This window comes from Tamandua tetradactyla, chromosome 12, assembly GCF_023851605.1.
Source record: "Tamandua tetradactyla isolate mTamTet1 chromosome 12, mTamTet1.pri, whole genome shotgun sequence".
NCBI lineage: Eukaryota > Metazoa > Chordata > Mammalia > Pilosa > Myrmecophagidae > Tamandua > Tamandua tetradactyla.
In genome coordinates, this window is record NC_135338.1 from 81100494 (window position 1) to 81125673 (window position 25180).

Here is a 25180-nt window from a genome sequence, read left to right on the forward strand (position 1 = left end):
CAATAAAAAGTGATAAAGCTAATGGTAAATTTTTCTTCTTTTTAAAGTAATACCTTCTTTGAAGTAAAGTCGATATCCAACCAAGTGTGGAAATTCCAGAGATACCAGCTGATTATGACATTTCATGATAGGCCAGTCCTGCCCCCACCAATGATCCTTTTAAGCCACATCTATATAATCATTATGCGTCTCAATGGTCGCTGTAGGAAAAAAAGAGAAGGAGACCAAGACGAACACGATCGTGGATTGAGTACGTACAGGACTTTTTCATTTCTATCCTGGGCTAAGCTCACACTCACACACACACAAAAGTTCCATTTGGACATCCTCCTAGACATCTTCACTACAATACTTAGGCAACATTCTAGTCCAACTGCTGTTCTTTCCGAATGCTTTTCATTTTGTGCTGATTTTATTCTAGTGCTGCTCATTTATTTGTAATTAATATTACTGAAAGCCAGCTAATAAAGAGATCAGAAGTTGGGGGTTCTTGAAAAGAAATTTTCTATATAAAATCGAGGTTCCTTTCAAAATGTTTTAATTTATTGCATCTAAAGAGGATAAGAAAGTAATGCTGTACTTGATGCTACTCATAAAATACAGGCAAATGCTGTTCCAGAAAATAGTCTTTGGTTTTCGCTTTCTTACTGGGTGTCATTTTGTTTCTGATGCTAAAAAGTGAGCCATTTTGTGGGAACAACCCAAGTGTCCGTGAACAGATGGATGGATAAATAAAATGTATACACATACTATGGACTACTATTTAGCTGTAAAAAGGAATGCTACAACAAGAATGAAATCATTATATTGAATGAAATAAGCCAGACACAAGAGGACAAAAGACATGTGAAAAATCTAGAATGAGCAAATTCGTACAGACAGAAAGTAGACTAGAGGGTATCAGGTGCTGGGGTTTAGAAGGAAATGGGGTGTTACCACTTAATGGGTAGAGAGTTTCTGTTTGGGGTCTTAAAAAATCTTGGTAATGGATGGTGGTAATCATAGCACAATACTGTGAGTGCAATTTAACACCACCGAAATGGTAACATTGGAAATTTATATATGTATGTGTATATGCTTCCACCATAAACTTTTTAATAATTAAAAAAAAGCGTGTTGCTTTGTTCCAGCAGAAAGAGGATTACTATATATATATAAACTTCTTATTGGACGATAAAAAATTAGAGCAGGCGGAGAACTGCCTACATGGGGTGGAAAAGAGTGGTTAATTCAAGTTGGGTTGCGAAACTCAGAATGGTGTGACTGGCTTCCCCAGCTTGTTCTTCTCACGTGGCGCACATTTCTCCCTTCACACAGAGCTGTTTCTTAGCGACGAGGAGCTCAAGAGGCTGCACGAGTTCGAGGAGCACTGCGTGCAGGAACACTTCCAGGAGAAGGAGGATGAGCAACAGTCATCCAGCAACGAGCGCATCCGCGTCACCTGCGAGAGGTGCGTCGCTCGCGTTCCCTCCACCCGGCCTGCGGGCCACGGGTTTGCGACTCCTCTGCCCCACTCTTTGTTGATCGCCAAAGTACATTTAAACACTTACTTGGGGTTCTCTTGTTAATTCAAACCTTGCATTCAATTCTTGCCACCAACACCCTCTCCAAAATAGGGACGTTTACCCATACTCTGCATTAACGAAGGAAGTAATCGGCGGCCAAGCTCTATAGTCCTCAGGAAACCATATTGTTGCTTCCCCTAATGACTGGGGTCTTCATCCTGTCAGGTCTTCTTGCTGCTCCTGCCCTCACACCCCCTACACACACCCCCTTCCCAACCTTACAGGTAGAGGTAAAGGCTCCCTCCTCTCTGCTCCCACGAGACCCAGCATCTGTGCCAAGGATTTGCGAGTACTGTGTTCCCCATGAGAGGGGAAGCCTCTTAAGTAGCGGGGCGGGTCTGTGTTTCAGACACTGCGAATCCCTGAACGCCCAGTAAAACCAGCATAATCCATATGTTAGTGCTTAATAACTGCAGAATGAATGAATATGCAAGTGAGTGCATCAAAGAATGAGCCAGGGAAGGCAGGTCAGAGCTAGACACAAAGGGCACCGTCTTCCAAACTTTGAAGTTCTAGTACCTGCTCTTCCCGCAGCTGGAGAAGGGAACAGGTGAGGGTGGGTGGAGATGATAAACCTTCGCTATCCTCATTATATATATATATATATATCAGAACTTTTATCACGTAGAAAAGCAAATTGAAGCTTGTTAAAGATCTCAGATAATTAAGAATGCATTGTTCCAAAGAGTTTTAACTAACAGCGCAGATGGAAGGGTTATATTCTTGGGTTTTCAGAATTATTTCAAGTGTCCTGATAGACACGAAAACATGGTGGCATGTCACCAAGATAATTTCAGCAGATCATTCCCACTCAAGGGCCCCAACAATTCAGACAGAATTCACAGATACACACTGATGCCCTGGGGCACTCCAGGTTAGTGACTGCCACAGGCCTGTCACCTTGGAAGCCAACCAAACCCAGCCAGCTAATCCCAAGGGATACCTACCAACTTGTGGTCCTGATAAGGTACATTTTCAATAAAATTTTGAAATGCTGAATGAACAGTAACTGCTAAGCTTTCAAGAGATGGAAGTTATTTCTTCATCTAAGTTCTTCACCTAAGAAGCTAAGGCGGGCCATCTAGATAGTTGAAATTTTCCACTTATGAGTTACATATTAACTTGCATTTCATCAGTGTCAGTAATTTTTAATGGAAATTGTGTGTGTGTGTGCGTGCGTGTTGTTTTTACTCTGCCTCTTTCCCTTCTCCCGTCCCCTAGCATTGTTTGAATTTTTACCATTCTTGGACTGAGGCTCCAAGAACATGATTGTCAGGTCACTACTAAATTGCATTTTTCTCTTGGGGCTCTGTGCATACATAATAGGCACGAAAGCGTGCAGGGCGGTGAAAACATGTTTCTTCCTGTTTTCCTTGGCTGGGGTCACCAGGAGGGATGAGAACACATTCCTGCCCCTTTGACCTTTCCTGGCTGACTCACAGGTGAGTGCCTGAAACAAAAAGCAAGGCACGAGGTAGCTTTCCTTTGGTCTTCCTGAATTCTTAACCAGGACAGCAGAGGAACAAAGAAAGGAGAAAATGGGAAAAAGGAAATAAAAGTAGCTATTTTTATCTAACTTTTGGCACCTGTGATCACTTTTAAAGGCAGTTTTTGAGGGCACAAACTTTTCTGCCAGTTCTTTCACCTTCTTTATATATGTCATTGTTTTTAATTTCTGCACCACCGTTTGCCACTGGGTCTTCCTGTGCTTCTCTCAACCACCTTCGCTGGCTCCCTTCAGAAGGCAGGGTCTGAGACTCTTGGATGGACTGTTTGCTTTAGTTCTTTCTTTGCCACCTCATTGTTCAGGCACCTTTTTAAACTTGGGCCAGTGATTTGTATGACTCATTCTTACAAATGTGTCCACCCAGGGACAAAGTTTACACATTTGTCATGCTCTTCAACCCAGACGACTTTGAGAACTTATGCAAGGGAACCAAACTCATGGTTTTCTCTGAGTGTTGGGAAGTTGTATATAAAAATTCACCATTTATTGTTTTCATAAAATTCTAACATCTTATAAAAGCCAACATGAGTCATTTAGAAGTGGGGTTTGAGCAAAAATTGACAAGAGAAGCAGACATGACCTGAGCTAGAGTCTGTGCTTGGAAGAGGGACAGGGAGCACATTCACCTAAGGCAGGAGTATGCCTGTACTGCCAAGGCACATTCTAGGAGCCGAATACGGATAAGCCCAGAGGAGAGAGGTGGCAGTAAACTTGGGCAAGCAATGGGAAACAGCTTGGGGGGTGGGGGGGAGGTCTTGGAGGCCGCTGTCAAGACTGGGCTTTATTGTAAATGAAATGGAGAGCCATGAAGGGTTTTAAGAGAGGAATCCCCTGATGTGACTAGCATTTCCCAAATTTCTTTGAGGCAAGTGTCTCCCACACCTACTGCTCCATGGAATATGCAAAGGTTTCCAAGCACTCTCCAGTCTACCATCGCCCTCAAATGCATGACAGATATGTGCTTTAAACTGGATTATGATACTAAATTAGGCTCTCAAGGTTTCTTCCAAGCCAGAAGGATGGCCCTTTCGGTGGGTGAAATGCAGTATGCATAGCCTCAGAAGAGCTAAGACTGCAAACTCAAAAACTTGCCCTTCTTTCCTACCTGGAATCAGACTCTTAGCTAGGTACCATGCTCTGATTTCAGATAACTCAAAAAGCTGACAGTCCCTTATTTCCTGCTCTGGACCAGGGGTCAACAAACATTTTCTCTAAAGGACCAGAGGGTAGTTATTTTAGGCTTGGAGGACCCTAGAGTTTCTGTCACTGCCACTCACCTCTGCTATTATTTTTTCCCAACATTTTAAGCAGGTAAAAGCCATTCTTAGCATGAAGGCCACACACAAGCAGACAGTGGGCCAGATCATCTGTGAGCCTTACTTTGCTAACTCCTGCTCTGGACTCTCTCCCAAGGTGACCTCTTTCTCACCCAGACTTTAATTACCATCTGTACTCCTCTGATCTCAACTTGAGACTTTTCTGACTTCTGACTCCCTGATCCAATTCCATGCCCCATATCTTCTGGCCACTTTCACTAGTGGTTTCTCTCCCAAACTTGGACCTCATCTCCTGTGCTGTAGGCTCAGTGAACGGCATCACCAGCCATCTGGCTCAGCATGCCAGACCCTGACATATCATTGGGGCACCTCCCTCTTCTTCATTAACAATCATCGAATTCTATTCACTATACCATGGTCCACCCACTTCTTTCTGTCTCTGTTGCCCCCGTATGAGTACCAGTTACCATAATTTTCTGTCTCCATTCCTACAGTTGGCCCCTAACTGTTTCCCCCCATTCATTTTTTGCCCTTTCAAGCATTTAGCACTCTATAGCACAAATCACATCTTGTAGCCCTTAAGTGCCAGCTGAAAGTCCCCTCCCTCCCCAAATATGCTCTTATACATAATCCATTCTTGTAGGTGTGAACCCATTGTACATAGGATCTTACTTACTTACCTTACTGAGGTAAGGTAAGACCATTACCTCAATCAAAATGGCTTTTAATCTTATTACTGGAGTCCTTTATAAATGGAATGAGATTCAGACAGAGAGAAAGAAATCCACAGAGGGAGCAGCCAGAACTGACCATCAACAGAACCTTAAAGAAAAGGGAGAGACCAGGAGACACTGCCATGTGCCTTGCCATGTGCCTTGCTAAAGACCAAGTATCACCAGCAGCCAGCCCCAGAACACACAGTCTTTGGGGAGAAAGTATCACCTTGATGATGCCTTGATTTGGACTTTCTATTAACCTCAAAACTGTGAGCTTTTTTTAAATTCCCACTGTTTAAGCCAATCCATTGTATGGTATTTGCTTAAGGAGCCAGAGAAATTAAAACACCAACTCTCCTTCAATGTTCTTCATTGATATCACTGCTCCAGAGCCTGCAAGGCTCTGCACCACCTTGGCTCTTCTCTCTCTCCTTGTTGACCTCCTCTCATTTCCTTAAAAGCACCCACTTCACTCCTACCACAGGGTCTTCATCATGCCATTTCTTCTGGCAACTGCTACTTATCCTTTGGATTTCTGCTCAAATGCCAGTTTATGGAGAACTGCTCTAACCATCTCACTTTTTAGACTAGGTCAGGAGCCCAGTCCCTAAGCCCCATGAAGGCAGGGACCACGTCTGAGATCTTTTCACCATTGTATGCCCAGAGGCTGCACATATCTCTACATAGTAGGAGCTTGATTTTTTTTTTTTAACACATCATTGACTCAAAAGTTTATCTCTTGATTTGAATACAGTTTTCTTTCACATCCTTAATGAGATTCCCTCCTGGAATAGCAAATAGGAAATCAACTATGCTCCCTCTGTACTCAAAATTTTGGTTTTATTATTAGGAACTAGGAACAGTCTCAAGTACAAATGATTCTGTTGCCAATAATTGTCAGGAAGATTGCTCAATATCAGCATCGCCAAAACAAGTGTTAAGTTGGCAGGTACTGGATCTGTTTGTGCAAAAGAATAATATAAGATCATCGAAAGGGCTGGTGGGATGAGAACATTTTATAGATAACTTCTGCCAGCTTGGCAAAGACAGTACTTTTCAACCTCAATTCTCAATTCTCATCATGCTGGGAATGGTAGTATATACCTTTATCATTTGAGTCTTAAAGAACATCTCTGTGTCTTCAGCAAATAACCTGTTGAACACATCATTCTTTTCATGTTTCTGCATCCCTTATCACAAGATTACAGGTTGGAAAGAATCTTTGCTGAAGAAACTTGGTCAGATGATTAAACGTGCTTTTCTCAGACCATGAGAATTACATAATCTGGTGTGTTTTCCTTTTTTTCATGGCTGTAAGGAAGCCTAGCACTAACTTAATTTTTAATAATAGTAAGTATATTAGTGTAGGTTTTTAAAATATGTGGTGCATTTCCTCCTCTTCATATATTTTTAGCTCTTCTGCTTACAGTTACATAAATTTTATTCTTTATATCTGATATTCTAGAGGATGCAAGACATAACTCATAATTTATACATTTTAAATGCATTTGGCCCTGAACTTAAGGAGCTACAGATCTGAGATTAGCCCAGCCTATTATAGTTGGTTCTGATCTCCCCCAAAACCTTCTGGGTTAGGTAGTATCCTCTTAGATTTGTGGATCTGGGTTAAGGTCTTGGGTTTCCTGTAGACTTGGTGATGAATGAGCAATTTGTGCCTTGAGATCTTCTTATTTAGCATTCTTGTCCTATGTGACCAGGAAAAGAAGGTTCTGACAGCAGAGATGCCCCAAAAAAAGAGAAAAGCAAACAGTACCTAGAAGAGCAACTGAAAGAGAGAACAGTCTTAGAAAGAAGGATGGGGAGTCTTCTGATGTAGAGATCATCAAAAGAAAAGCATACAGTGATGGAGAACTTTGGGGAAGATACCATCTGAATGTCTTAATTTTATAAAGTAATAGTTGAGTTTTCCTGGATGATGGAAAGAAGGTGGCATTAAATAGAGCTTTGATGTGCCTAGAGATGACACTCTTGATCCTCAAATAACTTTGAGTGCCAATGCAGAGACAAATGCAAATACCAGGCAGGGATTTAAAAACAATCAGCTTTAAAAACATAAAAGTTATACATAAAATGTGGCTCAATTCTTGAAAAATGCCTTCCCCTCCCCAGAATTAAACTTACCCACTCAGCCACAGGCAGCACTGGACATCCACAGGTTTTCCCTCACACAGGGTTGTCAGATTTCCCCACTAAGCTTTCCTTAAAATCAAGAAGAATTGGCTCCCAGTGAGAAAGAAATGAAGCACACTGATTTTCTGGCCTCAAACTCCAATCAGAAGACTAAGAATAAACAAAGGAATGATCAGGAGTGTTACTGAGAGGTCAAGATTATTACTACAATGAAAAGTTCAGACACACAGAAAGAAACAATACGAATGGGGAAAAAGTATCCCCTATCAACATTACAGACTTGAAGCCAGCAGAGAGGATTTGGGTTCACCTTTATGAAAAATGTGCTAGGAAAGATATAGCCAAGGGGTTGTCCAGCAGTAATCATGAGGACACAAGTGGAATGAGATAGTATGCTGTTGTATTGGGCCAAGTCAATGAGGCCCTTATGACTATCATGAGTGATACTCTACAGCCCAAGGGAAAAGATGCAAAAGGGATGCAAAGTGATATCAAATGTTGGTGTAGCAAGTGAAAGCCTCATACACTGCTGGTGGTAATGTAAAATAAAGAAGAAAGGGGTGGGGAGCAGGCAAAAGGGAACCAAATCAATAAGTACACCACAACAATGCTAATGTTTGCAAGTGGCAGTATTAACATACCCCCATTGTAGGGTTGTACACTGTGCCACTTATCCTTGGTCAGCCCTGCTGGAACCCTGGTAGTGATATATGAAGGGTTAGGGATTAGCATTATGATGTTAGAAGTAAGGGAGAGAGAAATTAGGATATTATTAAGTGCTTCACGTAGTGGCTGACCACAGAGTATGGCCTGAACAGAAAGTGAAACATAGCCAGAAATGGCTAATGATTTTAAATGATTTGAACCCTAGAAATTGAGGCGATCTGAAATGTGGCCATATTGGTATATATAAATGATGCTGCAAAGATCTAGAATCCTAGGGCACTTACTATACTTTTTAGTAACTATTCAGTATATTAATGATTAAAAAGAATGAGAAAGCCATCAGATTTAAGACAAATTTTGTTCTTTTAATATTAATCTTTGTTTAGTCTTAGTTTAGAATAAAAATTCTGTAAGCACAACAAGAAATTATCCTGGGTGTTCTGCCTACAATTACTAAATTTAAAAGAAAACTCTGCATAAAGAAGTTGATGGAAATGAAAAAAGCTGGATATAAATTTTGGAGTGGATTAAACAGTTTTATGATCTGTAGATCTGGAATTAAATTACAGGGTAGGAATATTCTTAGAACTCAAGTACAGAATCACCATGGAACCTTGAAACATGGGTTTCTTCAAGTATGAACTGGACCTAGTTGTTCCGCTAATATTATGTTTTTTATGTTAACATTGAACTCTATCATTAAGGAAATGTTCCCGTATAATTTATGGGATGCTTTGTAGGTGAAGGGTGATCATTGCACATGAAAAGATGTACCTATAAAACAAGTTTTAATATCCGGCTTGCTACAGAACCCCGTTTCTGAGTCCTATTCTTAGGAAAGACAGACAGGGAATTTTACCTTGAGAACATGAATTTGAGCCTTATGTTTAATAAACAAAAATCTATACACAGCTCAAAATTTAATTTAATTATAGCTGTATAATTAAAATATAAATTTATTATAAATTAAAATTATACCATTATACATGTAAAATTATACCATTCAAGGGTATTCTCTTGGAAGTTACTACAGAAGTTCCACCAGTTAATATATTGTTGTCTAACTATTATCTAGATGAATTGAAAAATGCTATTTGTAATTTCTTAACAAAAATGTGTTTCAGTTAGTTAAAATGCTTTTAAGGTTTAGTCGTATCAAGTTCAAAAGCAAATACCCTAAGTCATCAATATACCAAGATAAAGATAAAGTCATATGGAGATTTGCTTTCATTTTACATTTGTGTAGCATTCCAGTTCACAGAGTACTTTCATTTACATGATTTCATTTCATTCTCACAACACTAAAATTTATAATGTTCTATCATGTTTCATAAATCACTGAAGTTGGTGGAGCAGCTTCACTCCTAATGTGAATATGACTACATTTCAAATGTAATCCTAAAATTGCCAAAATATTAACCAGAAATGGCCTTTTATCTCCCCCCCATCAAGCTAATGGCAGTTGTTAATCTGGTACCATTATTTTTCACTTTCTTAATTGAAAAAAAAAAGAATTATATAGCTGTCTGTCAGATTTTGAGACTGATTTGGCATTGAACGTACTGTTTTAACAGAAAAGCCCAAAGGTGAAACTGTACCAAGATCTCAATCAAACGGAGATAAAATTCAGAACGGTGGGGAAATACAGCTATAATTAAATCAAGAATGACTAAGCAAATTAAATTTTGAGCTGTTCCTTAGTGATTTCAGTAGGAAATATACATGAAGCAGCTAAGGGCATGACAAGCATTATCATAAACCAAATGCAGCTTTAAAATTCTATTTAAAGACAGGAGAATGATTAATTTGGGCCCAGACTGTTTATAGATTTCATTTGTTTCTAGTTTCCTTTGATATAAGGATAAGGAAGGCTAGTCCTCAGGAATTGGTCTTGAGGCTTGCCAGTTGAGAAATTATATTTTGTGATTAAAAAATGTCCTTAATGCCTTTAAAAATATATTCTTAATCAGGAAAAATTTGCTGTGAAATAAAAGCTACCATAATGTATGAAATAAAAACTTAGTGAAATTATTTATATGATCTACAGGTAAATCCAAACATATGAATAATTACAGAGGCTATGAATTCAAATTGGAGGAAATGGATAGAAATAGAGCTGATAAGGAATCAGTATTGCAGTTTATAAGAAAGCAAACTTTGCATCATAAAAGTATCCACCATCCAAAGAAACAGTTCCTTTGAGACAAGTCTTAGTCACACTGGAAAAATAATTATAAGGGTTTTGACTGAATAATTTGGAATATGCAAAAGCCAGCATTGGCATAGGTTTTCCTTTTTTAAATTTAATTTATATTTTTTGGCATAGTTTTTAAAATGAATATTATTTTGAAGAATGTTCTGCCCTATAATTAAGAATGCAATAATGGTAATCTAATTAAATAATACCTAAAGCTAGGATAGCAACACACTTTTACATATAATGGCTGCATTTCTACCATCAGCATTTCATCAAGACGCCTTAGTTCACCTGGCTCTTCCACAAACATCAGAGGTATCTGCATGCTATAGAACATGTTTTCTCAACTGGGTCTTCCAATGCCTTGGCATTTGGGGACTCAAGTTCTAAAATAATTTTATTTTTTCATTTTGATGATGATAGTATATTTGCGAAGGGTGACTTGATCAAATTTGGGAATGGAGAATGAGTTGAGGCAGGAAGGGAAGATGGTGGCCAAATTTTGAAGAGCTTTGAATCTATAAAAGGAATAGAAATGTTTAAAGGAGGGGATTAAGAGCTGCTATTGGATGGGAAAGGAAGACTTGAAGCTGCACTTGCTTAGCACTTTATGGAATATTGAGAAAGGGTCAACTGTCCATATTACAGGATAGGGATTACTAATGGTGATTGTGAAGTGTCCCTTTCATCCACTCTTTGGTAGTTATCACTATGAAATTTGGACTTTATCTGAAATGTGATGAGAAACTCTTAAGAAAAGAGTGATAAAATTGTGTATCTGTGTTATCTTTAAGAATTAGGGTGAGAAGATAAAGGAGGCAAAGAAGCTATTCGAGACAGCTAACAGTGTTTTGCTTTATCAGCTTGGGGTACAAAATGAGATCATATATGTTTTATTATTAATGAAATGCCTCTGAGAACCCATCCAGCTTATTCGAAGAGTGTCCCCCCCACCCCTTGATTCAGCTGCAGGCCGTTCAGTGGTCTAGTGAAGTCACTACACACTGCATCAAAAGCCAAGAGTGTGGCCAACCACTGTTGCTTTTTTTCTCTTTCTGTCCTTCTGCCACTTAGTACTCAGAAGTGGGCACAGTTGTGGAAGTACAGATGTGGAGAGGGTTAATTAAATTACAGCTTTCTGGATAAAGAATGGAAAAAGGGAACGCCAGGAGCTGGATAAAGCAGAGAGATTGTGGAGAAGGCAGAACTTGCAAAAGTAACCCCATAAAGTTGTTTATGAACTCCAGAGCTCACCTCAAAGCTGTGTGTGTGTGTGTGTGTGTGTGTGTGTGTGTGTGTGTGTTTCTGCTCCTTATTAGCATAAAAAGGCATTGGGGAGGGGGATGACATCAGCAAAAAAATGGTGGAGTAAGGAACTCTGAATTTCTCATAAAACCAACCAAAAAACTAGCAAAAATCTGACAGCATAAACTTTTTCAGAACTCTAGAAATTAACCAAAGGCTTGCAGCAACTTAGGGAAGCACTTATTCAGGAAAAAAAAACCCCTTGATTTTGGTAAGAACAGCAAGTTTTGTGGCATTTTAATTTACACAGGCTCATCCTCTGTTCCCCAGCTGAGCAGCGGCCTTAAAAACAACAGCCCACATTCCTAGTACCAGAGGGAGGAGAAAGTTCTTCAAAGGCAAAGAACTGTAATTCTTTATTTTGTCCCGCCTGGTGACTCCCTGAAAGACAGGCTCAAAAGATTTGTTTTTATTTCACCTAACTCAGAACTGGCAGAGTGCTAAAGTAGCAGGGAGGGGATAGGGAGTTGTTGGAAATGGTTACAGGCAAATATAATGTTTTAGTCTTAGCTGCCTGAGGCAACAGATAACAGAGATGAGGTAAATAATACATGAATAAAACAGCTGAGAAAAAAACCTAGGGAACGAGATGTCCATAAGGGCCTTGAGAAGCTCTAATCCTGGGAATCTAGAAAGTCACATATACGCATAGGATTGTGTGCAGGCTCAGCAAAAAAACAAGAAGACTCAAAGCTCTCACTTCCCGCTCAACTTGAGTCTCTGAGAAAACAGGACATGAAGGGTAAGGTTAATACTGCCTGGGTTAGTATTGAGGATGTGCCCCAACATGTGCACAGAGACTCTAATTAAAGACTGGGAGTTTATGTGGTTTCAGGTGTTTAAGGAAATCTCTGTCTAACCCTTAGCTGACCACTAAGCTAAATGAAACAGAGATTTCATCCACACATGACAAAAAAACAGACTCTAGAGAATTAGTTCAGAAAAATCACAGAACAAACAACAACTACTACAATAAATGGCAACAGCAACAAAGCCTGGGGAGGAGAGACAGTCTGGTTTCTATAGTTACCACGATATAATATTCACAATGTCCAGTTTTCAAAAAAAATATGAGACATACAAATAAACAATAAAATATGACACATATACAAGGGGGAAAAACAAAACAAAACAAAAAAAACCTGTCTCTGAGGATACCCAGATGTTGGACTTTCTAGACAAAGATTTTAAATCATCTATTTTAAATATGTTCAGAAAGCTACAGGAAACAATGTCTAAAGAATTAATGGAAAGTATGAGAATTAAGTCTCATCAGATAGAGAATGAAAAAAAAAGAAATTATTTCGAAAAGAGCCAAGTAAAAAATTTTGAGTTAAAGAGTAAAATAACTGAAGTGGAAAATTCATTATCAGGCTCAAAAACAGAATTGAACACACAGAAGAAAGAATCAGAAAACCTGAAGATAGGTCAATTGGAATTATCCTCTCTAAGGAACAGAAAGAAAAAAGAATGAAGAAAAATAAACAGTCTCAGAGACCTGTGGGACACCATCAAGCGTACCAACATATGCATAACGGGAGATCCAGAAAGAGAGAAAGTGACAGAAAGAAAATTTGAAGAATTAATGGCCCCAAATTTGATTAAAAACATTAATCTACACATCAAAGAAGCTCAGTGAACTTCCAGTAGTATAAACTTAAAGAGATCCACACTTAGACACCATAATCACACTGTCAAAAGCTCAAGACATATAATTTTGAAAGCAGAGAGAAGAGTCTCATGAGATATAAGGGCTTCTCAGAAAGATTAACTGCTGACTTCTAACAGAAACTATAGCAATAAGAAGGCAATGGGATAGCATAAAATTAAGACATTCCCAGATAAACAAAACTGAGTGTTAGTCAAAAGCAAACATGCCCTACAACAAGTGCTAAAGGGAGTGCTTCAGTGTGAAATGAAAGGACACTACAGAGTAACTTAAATCCACATGAATAAAGAATGCCAGTAAAGGTAATTGTATACATAAATATAAAAGACATTATAATGTATTTTTTGTTTGCAAATTTTTATATTTTATATGTGATTTAAAAGACAACTGCATAATGCAATGCTTAAAAATCTGTGTTGATGGGCACACAAAATATAAAGATGTAATCTATGGCAATACAGCATAAAATGGCAGGGGAAGAGGACAGGAGCTTTATAGGAGCAACATTTTCATATATTAGGGAAAATAAGATACTATTAATCCAAAATAGACTGTTACAAGTTTAGATGTTAATTATAATTCCCAGATCAATTACCAAGGAAATGACTAAACTATATATAGCAAAAGAAATGACAGGGAATTAAAATGGTACACTAGAAAATATTAACTCAGAAAAGGGCAGTAATGGAGAAATTAGGGAACAAAAAAGCACAAGACATATAGAAAGCGAATAGCAAAATGACACATGTAATTCCTTTCATATCAGTAATTACATTAATTGCAAATGCATTAAAATCACCAATTAAAAGGTAGAAATGAGCAGAATGATTTTTTAAAACACATTATGATCAATAGGGACAACCAATTCAATATGCTGAGCCCTTGATCTTGGGGTTCACCCCTATGAAACTTATAACTGCAAGGAGAAGCCAAGCCTACTTATAATTATACCTAAGAGTCACCCCCAAAGAACCTCTTTTATTGCTCAGATGTGGCCTCTCTCTCTAAGCCAACTTGGCAGGTAAACTCACTGCTCTCCTCCCAACATGGGACATTGCTCCTAGGAGTGTAAATCTCCCTGGAAATGTGAGACAGCGCTCCAGGGATGAGCCAGGACCCAACATCATGGGATTGAGAAAGCCTTCTTGACCAAAAGGGGGAAGAGAGAAATGACACAAAATAAAGTTTCAGTGATTGAGAGATTTCAAACAGAGCTGAGAGGTTATCCTGCAGGTTATTCTTATGCATTATATAGCTGTCTATTTTTAGGTTATGATGTATTGGAGTAGCTAGAGAGAAGTAGCTGAAACTGTTGAACTGTGTTCCAGTAGCTTTGATTCTTGAAGACGATTATATAACTATATAGCTTTTACAATGTGACTGTGTGAGTGTGAAAACCTTGTATCTGATGCTCCTTTTATGCAGGGCATGGAAAGTTGAATAAAAACATAAGAATAAAAAATAAATAATTGTGGGATAAAGGGTACAAAATTGGGTAGATTGAAATGCTAGTGATCAGTGAGAGTGATGGGTAGGGGTATGGGATGTATGAGTTTTTTTTCTTTTTATTTCTTTTTCTGGTTGTGCTGGTTTGAAAGGAAGTATGCACCCTAAGAAAAGCCATGTTTTACTATAAATCCCATTTCTTAAAGGTAGAATAATCCCTATTCAATATTGTATATTTGAAACTGTAATGAGATCATCTCCCTGGTTGATGTGATTTAGTTAAGAATGGTTGTTAAACTCGATTAGTGGATGACATGTCTCCACCCATTTGAGTGGGTCTTGATTAGTTTCTGAAGTCCTATAAAAGAGGAAACATTTTGGAGAATGAGAGATTCAGAGAGATTCAGAGAGAGCAACACTACAAAGCAGAGAGTCCACCAGCCAGTGACCTTTGGAGATGAAGAAGGAAGACACCTCCCGGGGAGCTTCATGAAACTGGAAGCCAGGAGAGAAAGCTAGCAGATGACACTGTATTCGCCATGTGCCTTTCCAGCTGAGAGAGAAGCCCTGACTGTGTTCGCCATGTGCCTTCTCACTTGAGAGAGAGAAACACTGAACTTCATCGGTCTTCTTGAACCAAGGTATCTTTCCCTGGATGCCTTTGATTGATCATTTCTTTAGACTTGTTTTAATTGGGACATTTTCTCGGCCTTAGAACTGTAAACTAGCAACTCATTAAATTCCCCTTGTTAAAAGCCATTCCATTTCTGGTATATTGCATTCCGGCAGCTAGCAAACTAGAACACTGGTGCAATGCAAATGTTCTAAAAATGATTATGGTGATGAATATACAACTATGTAACAATATTTTGAGCCATTGAATGTGTACTGTGGATGAGCTGTATGTGTGTGAAGATCTCTCAATAAAAATATTACTTTTAAAAATTAAAGAGTAAAATTTAAAAACATAAACATTTGATATCTTTGCCCCTCATCCTTACTTGCTATTTAGAACTTTATTCAACTAACTTGGATTTTAAACAGCTAAAACAAAACAAAAAATGAGATCAACATTATCAACCATATGCTATCTACAACAGACCCGCTTTAGATTCAAAGATATAAATCTGTTGAAAATAAAAGTACAGAAGAAGATATCCCATGCATAGAGTTACCAAAATGGAGCTGGAGTAGCTATGCTAATATCAGACAAAACAGATTTTAAGACAAAAATGTCACTAGATACAAAGAAGAACATTATATCATGATTAAAAGGTCAATCCATCAAGAAACAATTATAAGCATATATGAAGCAAAATCTGATGGAATTAAAGGGGAAAATAGACAGTTAAACAGCAATAGTTGAAGACCTAAATACCCTACCTCCAATAACAAATAGAACACATTGAGAGAAGATCAGTGAAGAAATAGAAGACTCTAACAACATTATGTACCAACCTGACCTAATAGACATCTGTAGAACACTCTACCCCAAAACAGCAGAATATGCATTCTTCTCTAGTGCACATAGAATGTTCTCCAGGAAAGACCATATGTTAGACCAGTAAAAAGTCTCAATAAATTTATAAAGACTGAAATCATACAAAGTGGGTTCTCTGACCATAGTGGAAGTAAAATATAAATTAATAACAAAAGGAAATGTAGAAAATTCATAAATATGTGAAAATTAAACAACATATTCCCAAATAACCAATGAGTCAAAGAAGAAATCTCAAGGAAAATTAGAAAATATTTTGGAGTGAATGAAAATGAAAACAGAACATACAAAAACTCATGGGCTTCAGCAAGAGCAGTACCCAAAAGAAAATTTATAACTATCAGCATCTTCTTTGAAAAGGAAGAAATATCTCAAAAGCTTTGGGAAATGAACTAAGGAATAGACAGCTGCCCAAGCCCAGACTGGCCACCGGGATACATATACTCAGAACATATCCCAGGGGCAGAGACTTGGAAAACCGAAAGGAAACTGGAACCATAGCCCACAAAAAGTAGGCTGGAATTTGCAGCCTGAGCTTAACCAAGTAGATTGCCTACTAAAACAAAAATATCAACATCTCCAAAGGATTTAAATAAGACCCAAAGTCTCAAGACATAATATGCAAATCATCAAGTATATAATCCAAAAATCATGTGGAATTTGAAAACCTGTAAAATCTGAGAGTCAGTAGAAACAATAGCATGATAACACAGATATTAGAGTGATCAGATAAAGCCTTTAAAGTGGCTATTATAAAAATGCTTGAACAAAATTGCAAAAAAAAACTTTGAAGCAAAAGGAAAGATGGAAATTCTCAGGAAAAATAAGAGATATAAAGAAGAACCAAAGAAAATTGTAAAACTGAAAAATATAATATGTGAAATTAGAACTCAATAGATATATACTCAATAGTAGAATGGAAATGGCAAGGGAAGAGTCAGTTAATTTGCAGTATAGATAAATATGAATTACCTGATTTGAACAACAGAGAGAAAATATATGGAAAAATGATAAACACAGAAGATCAGGGAGTTGTGGGACAATAACTAAAGTTATAACACTTGTGCCATCAGAGTCCCAGAAGAAGAGAAATAGTGAGGTGCAAAAAAAAAAAAAAGCTTTTGAAAAAATACTAACTGAAAACATCTCAAGTTGTATGAAAGACATAAAATCTATAGATTCAAGAAATTCAACATTGCCAAATAGGATTTGCCAAAGAGAAATCCAGACCCATTTTAGAAGCTGCTGAAAACTAAAGAGAAAGAAAAACTTTTGAAATCAGCCAGAGAAAAATGACATAGTACTTATAGGGAAATAGCAATTTGAATGATGACATTTCTCATTAGAAACCATAAAAGCATAATGATTTTAAGATGCTGAAAGAAAAGAACTGAAGATATAAAATAATTCTGCATGTCCAGCAAAAAAAAATCCTCAGGAATGAAGATGAAATAATAATATTTTCAGACAGAAGAAAACTAAGAGAATTCATTGCCAGGAGAAATGCTCTAAAAGAACTACTACAGCAAATTCTTCAGATAGAAGTAAATGATGCCAGAAATAAGCCTGGAATATCAGGAATGTAAGGAGAGCATCAGAAATAGTAAGTAAAATGATAGATAAACAAAAAGATTACTCTTTTCTCCGAGTTCTTTAAAATATATTTCACAGTTGAAAGCTAAATTTTCATCATTGTCTGATTGGGTTTTCTATAAATAGAGATACCTGACAACTATAACACAAAGCAAAAAAAGACCTATACGGTAACAATGTTTCTACATTCCAATTGAAGTGGTAAAATGTTGAGCTAAGTAGACTGTGAAACATTTTATATATTTCATAATCCCTAGAAACAGCACTAAAAAATCAACACTAAATGATATAGTCACTTCCCAACTCATTTTATAAAGCCAGCATTACCCTAATGCCAAAGTAAAAATAATATAAAACAATATAAATAAATATATAATTTATATATATATAGAATACATATACGATATATAAAATTTGTATATGTTCTGTAGATTTCTTTTTTATATTTAATATATATATAAAATTTTATGTTTATATATTAAATATATTTATATATCAAATATAAAAAAAGAAAACTACAGAACATATACCACATGAACATAGATGCAAAAATTCACAACAAAAATATTAGGAAATTGACTCTAGCAATATATAAAAAGAATAATATACCACAGCCAGGTGGTGTTTATTCCAGGAATGAAAGGCTTGTTAAATATTTGAAAATCAGTCAGTGTAATCCACCATATTAACAGTTTAAAGAAAACAAAACACCTGAGCACATCTATTGGTGCAGAGAAAGCATTTGGCAAAATATGACATCCATTCTTGATATATATATATATATATATATATCAGCAAACTAGGAAAAAGGGAACTTCTTCAATCTGATGAATGGCATTTACAAAAAACTACAGCTAATGTGATGTATGACTTTATGCTCACTCCTTAAAATTCAGGATAAAGCAAGGATGTCCATTCTCACCACTGTTATTCAACAATGTACTAAAAATCTTAGCCAGTACAATAATATAAGAAAGAGAAAATACATATCTTGGAAAGATAAAAACAAAACTATCCCTATTTGTAGATGACATGATTGTTATGTAAAAAAAAAAAAGATAAAATCTTTTAAAAACAAAACAAGCAAAAACCTCCTAAAATAAATAAGCAAATTTAGTAAGGCTAGAATACAAGCTCAAGACACAAAAAAACAATCATTTCTCTATATTAACAATATGTGATTGGAAAACAAAATTTTTTAAAACAGTAACATTTCATAAGAATCCCAACAAAAATGAAATAAGTATAAATCTAACAAAACATGAACAGGATTTGTATGCAGAAAACTACAGAATGATGATAAAAAATCAAAGATGACTTCAATGAATGGAGGAATATACCATGTTCACATATTGGAAGATGCAACATAATACAGATCGCAATTCTGTCCGAACTTATCTATAGAAGTAATATAATATTAATCAAAATCCCAGCAGAACATTTTGTTGATATATTTCAGCTGATTCTAAAATGTAAATGGAAAGGAAAAGGAACTATAATAGTTAAAATAATTTTGAAAAGGAACTTTGGAATAATTGTATTGTCTTGTTTTAAGACTTACTAGAAAGCTATAGTAATGAAAACAGTGTGGAACTGGTGAAGTGATAGAAACATAGATAGATGGAAAAGAAGAAAGAATCCACCCAAATATGGCCAAGTGATTTTTTCAAAGGTAGAAAAGTAATTCCAAAGTAATGGATAGTCTTTTCAACAAATGTTGTTAGAACAACTGGACATTAATAGGTAAAAAATGGACCTCAACGCTTACAAAAATAAGTTAAACATAGATAATAGATCTAAATTTGAAACATAAAACTGTAAAATTTTGGAATAAAACATATGAGAAAGTCTTCATGACCTGGGATTAGACGAAGAGTTCTTAAACATGAACCTAAAGCATGATCCATAAAAGAAAAGAAAGTGATAAACTAGATTCCATCAAAATGAAAAACTTTTGTTTTGCAAAAAACATTGCTATGACAATGGGAAGACAAGCTACAGACTGGGAGAAAATATTTGCAAATCACATATCTGACAAAGGACTTCCATATAGAACATCTAAAGAACTCTCAAAATACAATAGTAAGAAAAAAAGATCCAATTAAAAATGGCTTCAAGATTTTAATGGGCACTTTAGTAGAGAGGACATAGGTTGGCAAATAAGCATGCAAAAAAATGCTCAACATCACTTGCATTAGGAAAATGCAAATTAAGACCATTATGAGATACCTCTCCACCTGTACCACAATGGCTAAATTTAAAAATGCAGACAATACCAAGTGCTGATAAATATGCAGAGCAACTGGAGCTCCTATACACTAGTGGCAGGATAGAAAATGGTATAGCCACTCCGGGAAATGGTTTCATAGTTTCTAATCAAGTTAAATATACACTTACCATATGATCTAGAAATCCCTCTTCTATTTATCCTAAAGAAATGAAACTTATGTTAACACAAAACCTGTATGCAAATAACAGCTGTTTTCATGCTTGCCAAAAAATAGAAACAACCTAAATGTCCTTCGTCTAGCAAATGGATAAAATAACTGTGGTAGATTCATACAATGGAATACTACCCAGCAAAAAAAAGGAATGAAATACTGATAAATAAAACTACTTGCATGAATCTCAAAGGCATTATGCTGTGTGAAAGCAGTCAGTCTTAAAAGGCTGCAAACAGTATGATTCTATTTTGAAGCCACGATCGAAAAGGTAAAACTTTCATGAATGAAGAACTGATATGCAGTTGCCCGAGTTTGGGGTAGAGGGAAAAAAGTGACTATAAAGGAACAGCACGAGGGAGTTTTTGGGGTGATAGAACTAGTCTGTATTCTGATCATGATGTTGGTTCTACAAATCTATACATGTGTTGAAATTTGTAACATGGTACCACAAAAGAAAATAATCAATCTACTGTGTGTTGATTTAAAAAGGAAAGAAAATATGAAATTAGAATATGACATATTAGTAATATGTCTTTAAAAGGGAATCAACTTTAATTAAAGGAAAAATTGAAGCAAACCACTCAGAACTAGAAAATTTTTGTCTTACATGCTGTGCTGGAAAATATCATACTCTTCCCTATGGGAAAACTGAATTTTAATACTTAGAAAACTGAACAAGTAACTTATTTTCTGACCACTCATATCTTACTATAAATGATTTCTCTTGTAAATTTTCCTGCCATTCAGTATAAACAGATATGGGATCCTTCTCAGATTGTTTTGTAGGAAGGCTGCCTTTACCCACCTGAAATGTAATCTCCCACTTGTATGTATATCATGATTTGTGAAACATGTTTTGTAATTGTGGAACATCACAAAACATGGCTAGTGTAGGAGAGAGTTCATTTTTGTTGATCATTTCAGATATATGTGGACTTAAACTAATATTTTTCCTTTCTCTTTTCATACCAACTATAAAAAGTCAGTATGACTTACCTTGATTTGGCATGCTGTTACACATTTACTGTCTCTAGGTTGCAGCCATTTAAAACAAGCTTCTAACAATTGTGGAGCATGGTTTCTTCCACAACTTCACTCAAGGGAGTGGCAGTCTGGCTGGGAGATTCAACAGATACCAAAGGCGTGTCCTATACTGAGAGATCCTGGTAACTGATTGAATAGGTAGTGGGAGAGTGAGTGTAATGGAGACTAAAGAATCAGATGAATTTTGAATATGAATGGCTGGCAATGCTGCTGTCTGACTAAGGTAATAATAATTAGGCAGAGCAGTATAAATTTGGGAGAAAAGATGCTTTTCCAATTTATTTATATTTACACAGCTGCATTGTTGCTTAATGTAGTATCCATTGAATATCTCAAGTTTGCCTTCTACAGAGGCAGTGTGGTTTTTAATACAGAAAGAAACATGAAGGGCATTAGATTTGTGGTGAGCGCTCTGAGAGCCCCTTTAACCTAGAGAAAATCAAGCCTTACTCGGAAGTAATGGAAAGGTAGTAGTGAAGAGCTCTTCTCTTGGTCCCTGAAATGCAAAGGAAGGGAGAACCCTTTTCATCCACAGGACAGGATACTTTAAAAGTAGGAAACAGGACTTCTCATAGATGGCAAATTTGGTCCTGCTGATGGCAAGCTTCCAGGAAGCCAGACCCTTCCTGCTCAAATGATGTGGTTTCCTAAGGGGTGTATAAATAGTCGTCTTACCATGAAAAGAGTGTTTTTAGAAGCCAAGGACCCTCCCACACATGGGAGCACAGCTGTCGCTGCAGCTAGCATAAGCATGTGTTAGCAAAAACAGGCTCAAGAAGGGTGGGCAAGGTAGCTGCAAGGCCGTATAAAACACAGGAGGCATTGTTAGGCAGAGGGTAGAAATTCAGCAGTGCAGAAAAGAGCAACAGGTAACCTGTGGAGAAGACAAGAATGGGTGTAGCATAACATCATGAAGTGGATACGGAAAAGGAGAGCAAGCAAAGGAATGTATAAGGATATGTAAAGAGGGTAGCAAAGACCTAATAGAAACTGATGGCAAGGCAAGCTGAATGACTGTAGAGATTGTCTATATATTTCTAAAACAAGACAGAAAAGTGAGGCTGGTGGGTAGAATAGAAGCATAACAGAATCAGACCACAATGTTCACCTTCACACAGGGATAAACCAGAACTGACCACACACTGCCCAATTCAGAGGACCCAGGGATTCCCAGCCTGGACCCCCAAGCTCCCATACCCAGGGCAAACTCAACTTTTAGAAGGCAGTCTCCTGGGCATACCTTGCTGCCTTTTAGAGTTAAATTTAATGAACTGATGGAAAGGATTAATACTGTACCAGCTCTTAAAATATGGTCTATAACAGGGGATTTTAATCCAGGCAACATTATGGTTTCATAGTCTGTTGCCTGATCTTCTAGGAGTTTTAACAAAATCTAGCAGCAGAAATTTATAATCTGCCATGATCTTTTTTTTTTTTTTTGTACAGCCTCTTTAAGGCAGGACTAATTTATTAAATATAATGAGCAATTTAAAATTACTAGGATTCTTTGGACAATGAAATGCCCTATTGTCCCTTAAACAAGCCATCCAATAATCTGAAACTAATTACTAACTCATGTTTTGAATCCTGTCTGAACTTCAAATAAGGTTTGTCATTTATTTATTTTGTTATCATAACTATTAATTGCTGATGACCATAGTCAAACGTTAAAAAAAAATTCAAAAACTAAAGTACAGGCAGTTTGATGTACCCATTGAAAGACAAAGACTGTAGTGCAGGCTGGGGTTTTCAAATCCCAACTCCGCTGCTTAGTAGCTGGATGACCTTGGGCAAATTACTTACATTTTCCATGACTTAATCTCTTCATCTGTAAAATGGGGATGTTATAATACCTACCTCTTATGGCTTCTGTGAGATTTAAATAAACCCAGAACTGAATCTCGTTAATGAATACATAAGGCCTTTAAAGCAAAACTGGAGATAAGTAAGTGCAATATGTGTTCACTCTTATTTCCATCATTTGCTGATGGTGAGTTTTAGTAGTTATATTAGGGGTATGTGAAGTTAGAAAATATGCCCAATGAGGTCCAAGACTCTTAAAAGACAGAAAAATCACATAGAAATCACTTCAGTTTTTATTTTTAATATTTAGTTCAATTTGGTTTTATAAATCTATTCTTTTATATTCACCAGAGTTGAAAACATGGCAATGAGGTTGGAAGAAATCAGTGAAAGAGAAAATTTCATGAAAGGTTCTCTGCAGACTGTTGACCTTCGGCTTTCTCAGCTGGAAGAATTATCTAGCAGAATGGTGAACGCTCTTGAAAATCTTGCCGGAATTGAAAAGACTGACCTTATCCAGACTCGGTCCCGAGCTTCTTCTGAATGTGATGCAATGCATCTGCTAAGGCAAAGCAGCATCAACAGTGCTGACAGCTACAGCATGTACAGATATCACTTCAATGGAGAAGAGTTATTATATGAGGATACCTCTTCCTCAATGCCACCAGGAACAGGGTTAAGGAAAAAAGCCTGCTCTTTCCGTATGAAGGAAGAGAAGGACACAAAATTGCATCTGGCACCAGAGAGTCAGGGCATTCTTCACCTTTTACCTGGCACAAGCACAGCAACAACACCAGACAGCAGTAGACTTGCATTAGACAACTTAAAGAACACTTCAGAGCCAAGACTAGGTCCAGATACTGGGATTTCAACTGAAGACAATGGAATGCAAGCAGACTCAAAAAGAGAAGAGACAGTGTCCCCCAATTTAAATCAAACAGATATTAGGCATGAGCAGAATAAAACAGATTTTCAAAACACTCAGCTAACAGTGGAAATGGCAAATTTGGAAGGCACTATTCCTTGTCCCTTGGAAGAAATGAAAATTACACGCTATTATCCTGATGAAGCTCTCAAGTCTTCAAAAACAGTGAAATCCAGAAGCTTTGTATATTCCCATGGAAGAAAGGTGATCCATGGGGTTAATGACTGGAGTGCAGAATACAGTTCAATAATGGACCAGGCGCGCCCCTCTACTGTACAACAATGGATGACAGAATGGACGTATCAAGTTCAGAAGATAACACGTTCTCGTAGTACAGATATTCCTTTCAACGTGTCTGAAGTTGCAGTGCAAGCTGAGCATAAAGAGCAACTTACAGATGCTGAAGATGAAAATGGTATTTCTGAAACAGTCCCTCAAGTCTCCCATTTATCTTTGGCTATTACTGACAGAACTGGAAGAGGAAACTTACTGTCTGTGAAATCAGACCAAAACTTTGGATTCCCATCTGTAAGGTCAAAAAGTTTACATGGCCATCCTAAGAATGCTAAATCCATTCAGGGCAAGTTAGACAGATCTGGACATGCCAGCAGTATAAGTAACTTAGTAATTGTGTCTGGAATTACAACAGAAGAACAAAAGGTCAAGCAGGAGAAAACTTCCACAGAAACTGAATGTTAATGTATCTTGTTTCTTTGATTTTTACATCAAAACCATGAATGGATCTATGTTGCCACTTAAATATCAGAAAACTTTGAAAATGTTTTCGTTAAAAATGTTTGGAATTTGGACATATTTACTTGAAATGTAATGCACTAAACAAAGTAATATTTCATTAGCATATGCTAGTAAACGGTTTTTAGTTGGAATAGACTCATGAAAGTGACAGTGCTGCAATGGAGATAAATTGATTAGTCAATGTACAAGGTTCTACAATCTCTTTATTTCTGAGAACCACCAAGTAGCCTAAGAAATGCCTTTGAGAGCCATCAATGGTTCACTTAAGGAGTAAGGAACTATGCAAGAAAGAGAAATTAAAGAGAAAGCTACCATATGGTGGGGAGGGGGAGAAGAGTGAGGGGAACAGAAGGAGAAAAAGAAAATTTGAGATGCAAAAAGTGAAAAGCAGAAAGGAGCCATAAACATCACATTCTTTAGGACCCACTTAAAGGAATAGTAGTTTAGTCTGCCTACCCCTGGCTTAGATAGTACAATTTTTTAATCCTTTATGAAGAATTCCACGAATATTTATTTTTTAAAATTACATAATGAATACCTTCCCCACTACATGGGACATGATATCCAAGGGCAAAAGTCTCCCTGGCAACGTGGGACATGACTCCTATGGATGAGCCT

At 37.0% G+C, this 25180-nt stretch overlaps 1 protein-coding gene across 1 annotated transcript in view; it reads left to right on the forward strand.

Moving 5' to 3' along the window:
- TRPM1 (transient receptor potential cation channel subfamily M member 1) overlaps positions 1 to 24567 on the forward strand; it is a 115896-nt gene extending 91329 nt beyond the window's left edge. Inside the window, exons 25-27 of the mRNA XM_077122326.1 lie at positions 48 to 250; positions 1318 to 1450; positions 23233 to 24567. Coding sequence (XP_076978441.1) covers positions 48 to 250; positions 1318 to 1450; positions 23233 to 24505 — 1609 coding nt within the window. The 3' untranslated portion in view covers positions 24506 to 24567. The remainder of the gene's footprint in view (positions 1 to 47; positions 251 to 1317; positions 1451 to 23232) is intronic.
- The last annotated feature ends 613 nt before the right edge of the window (positions 24568 to 25180 follow it).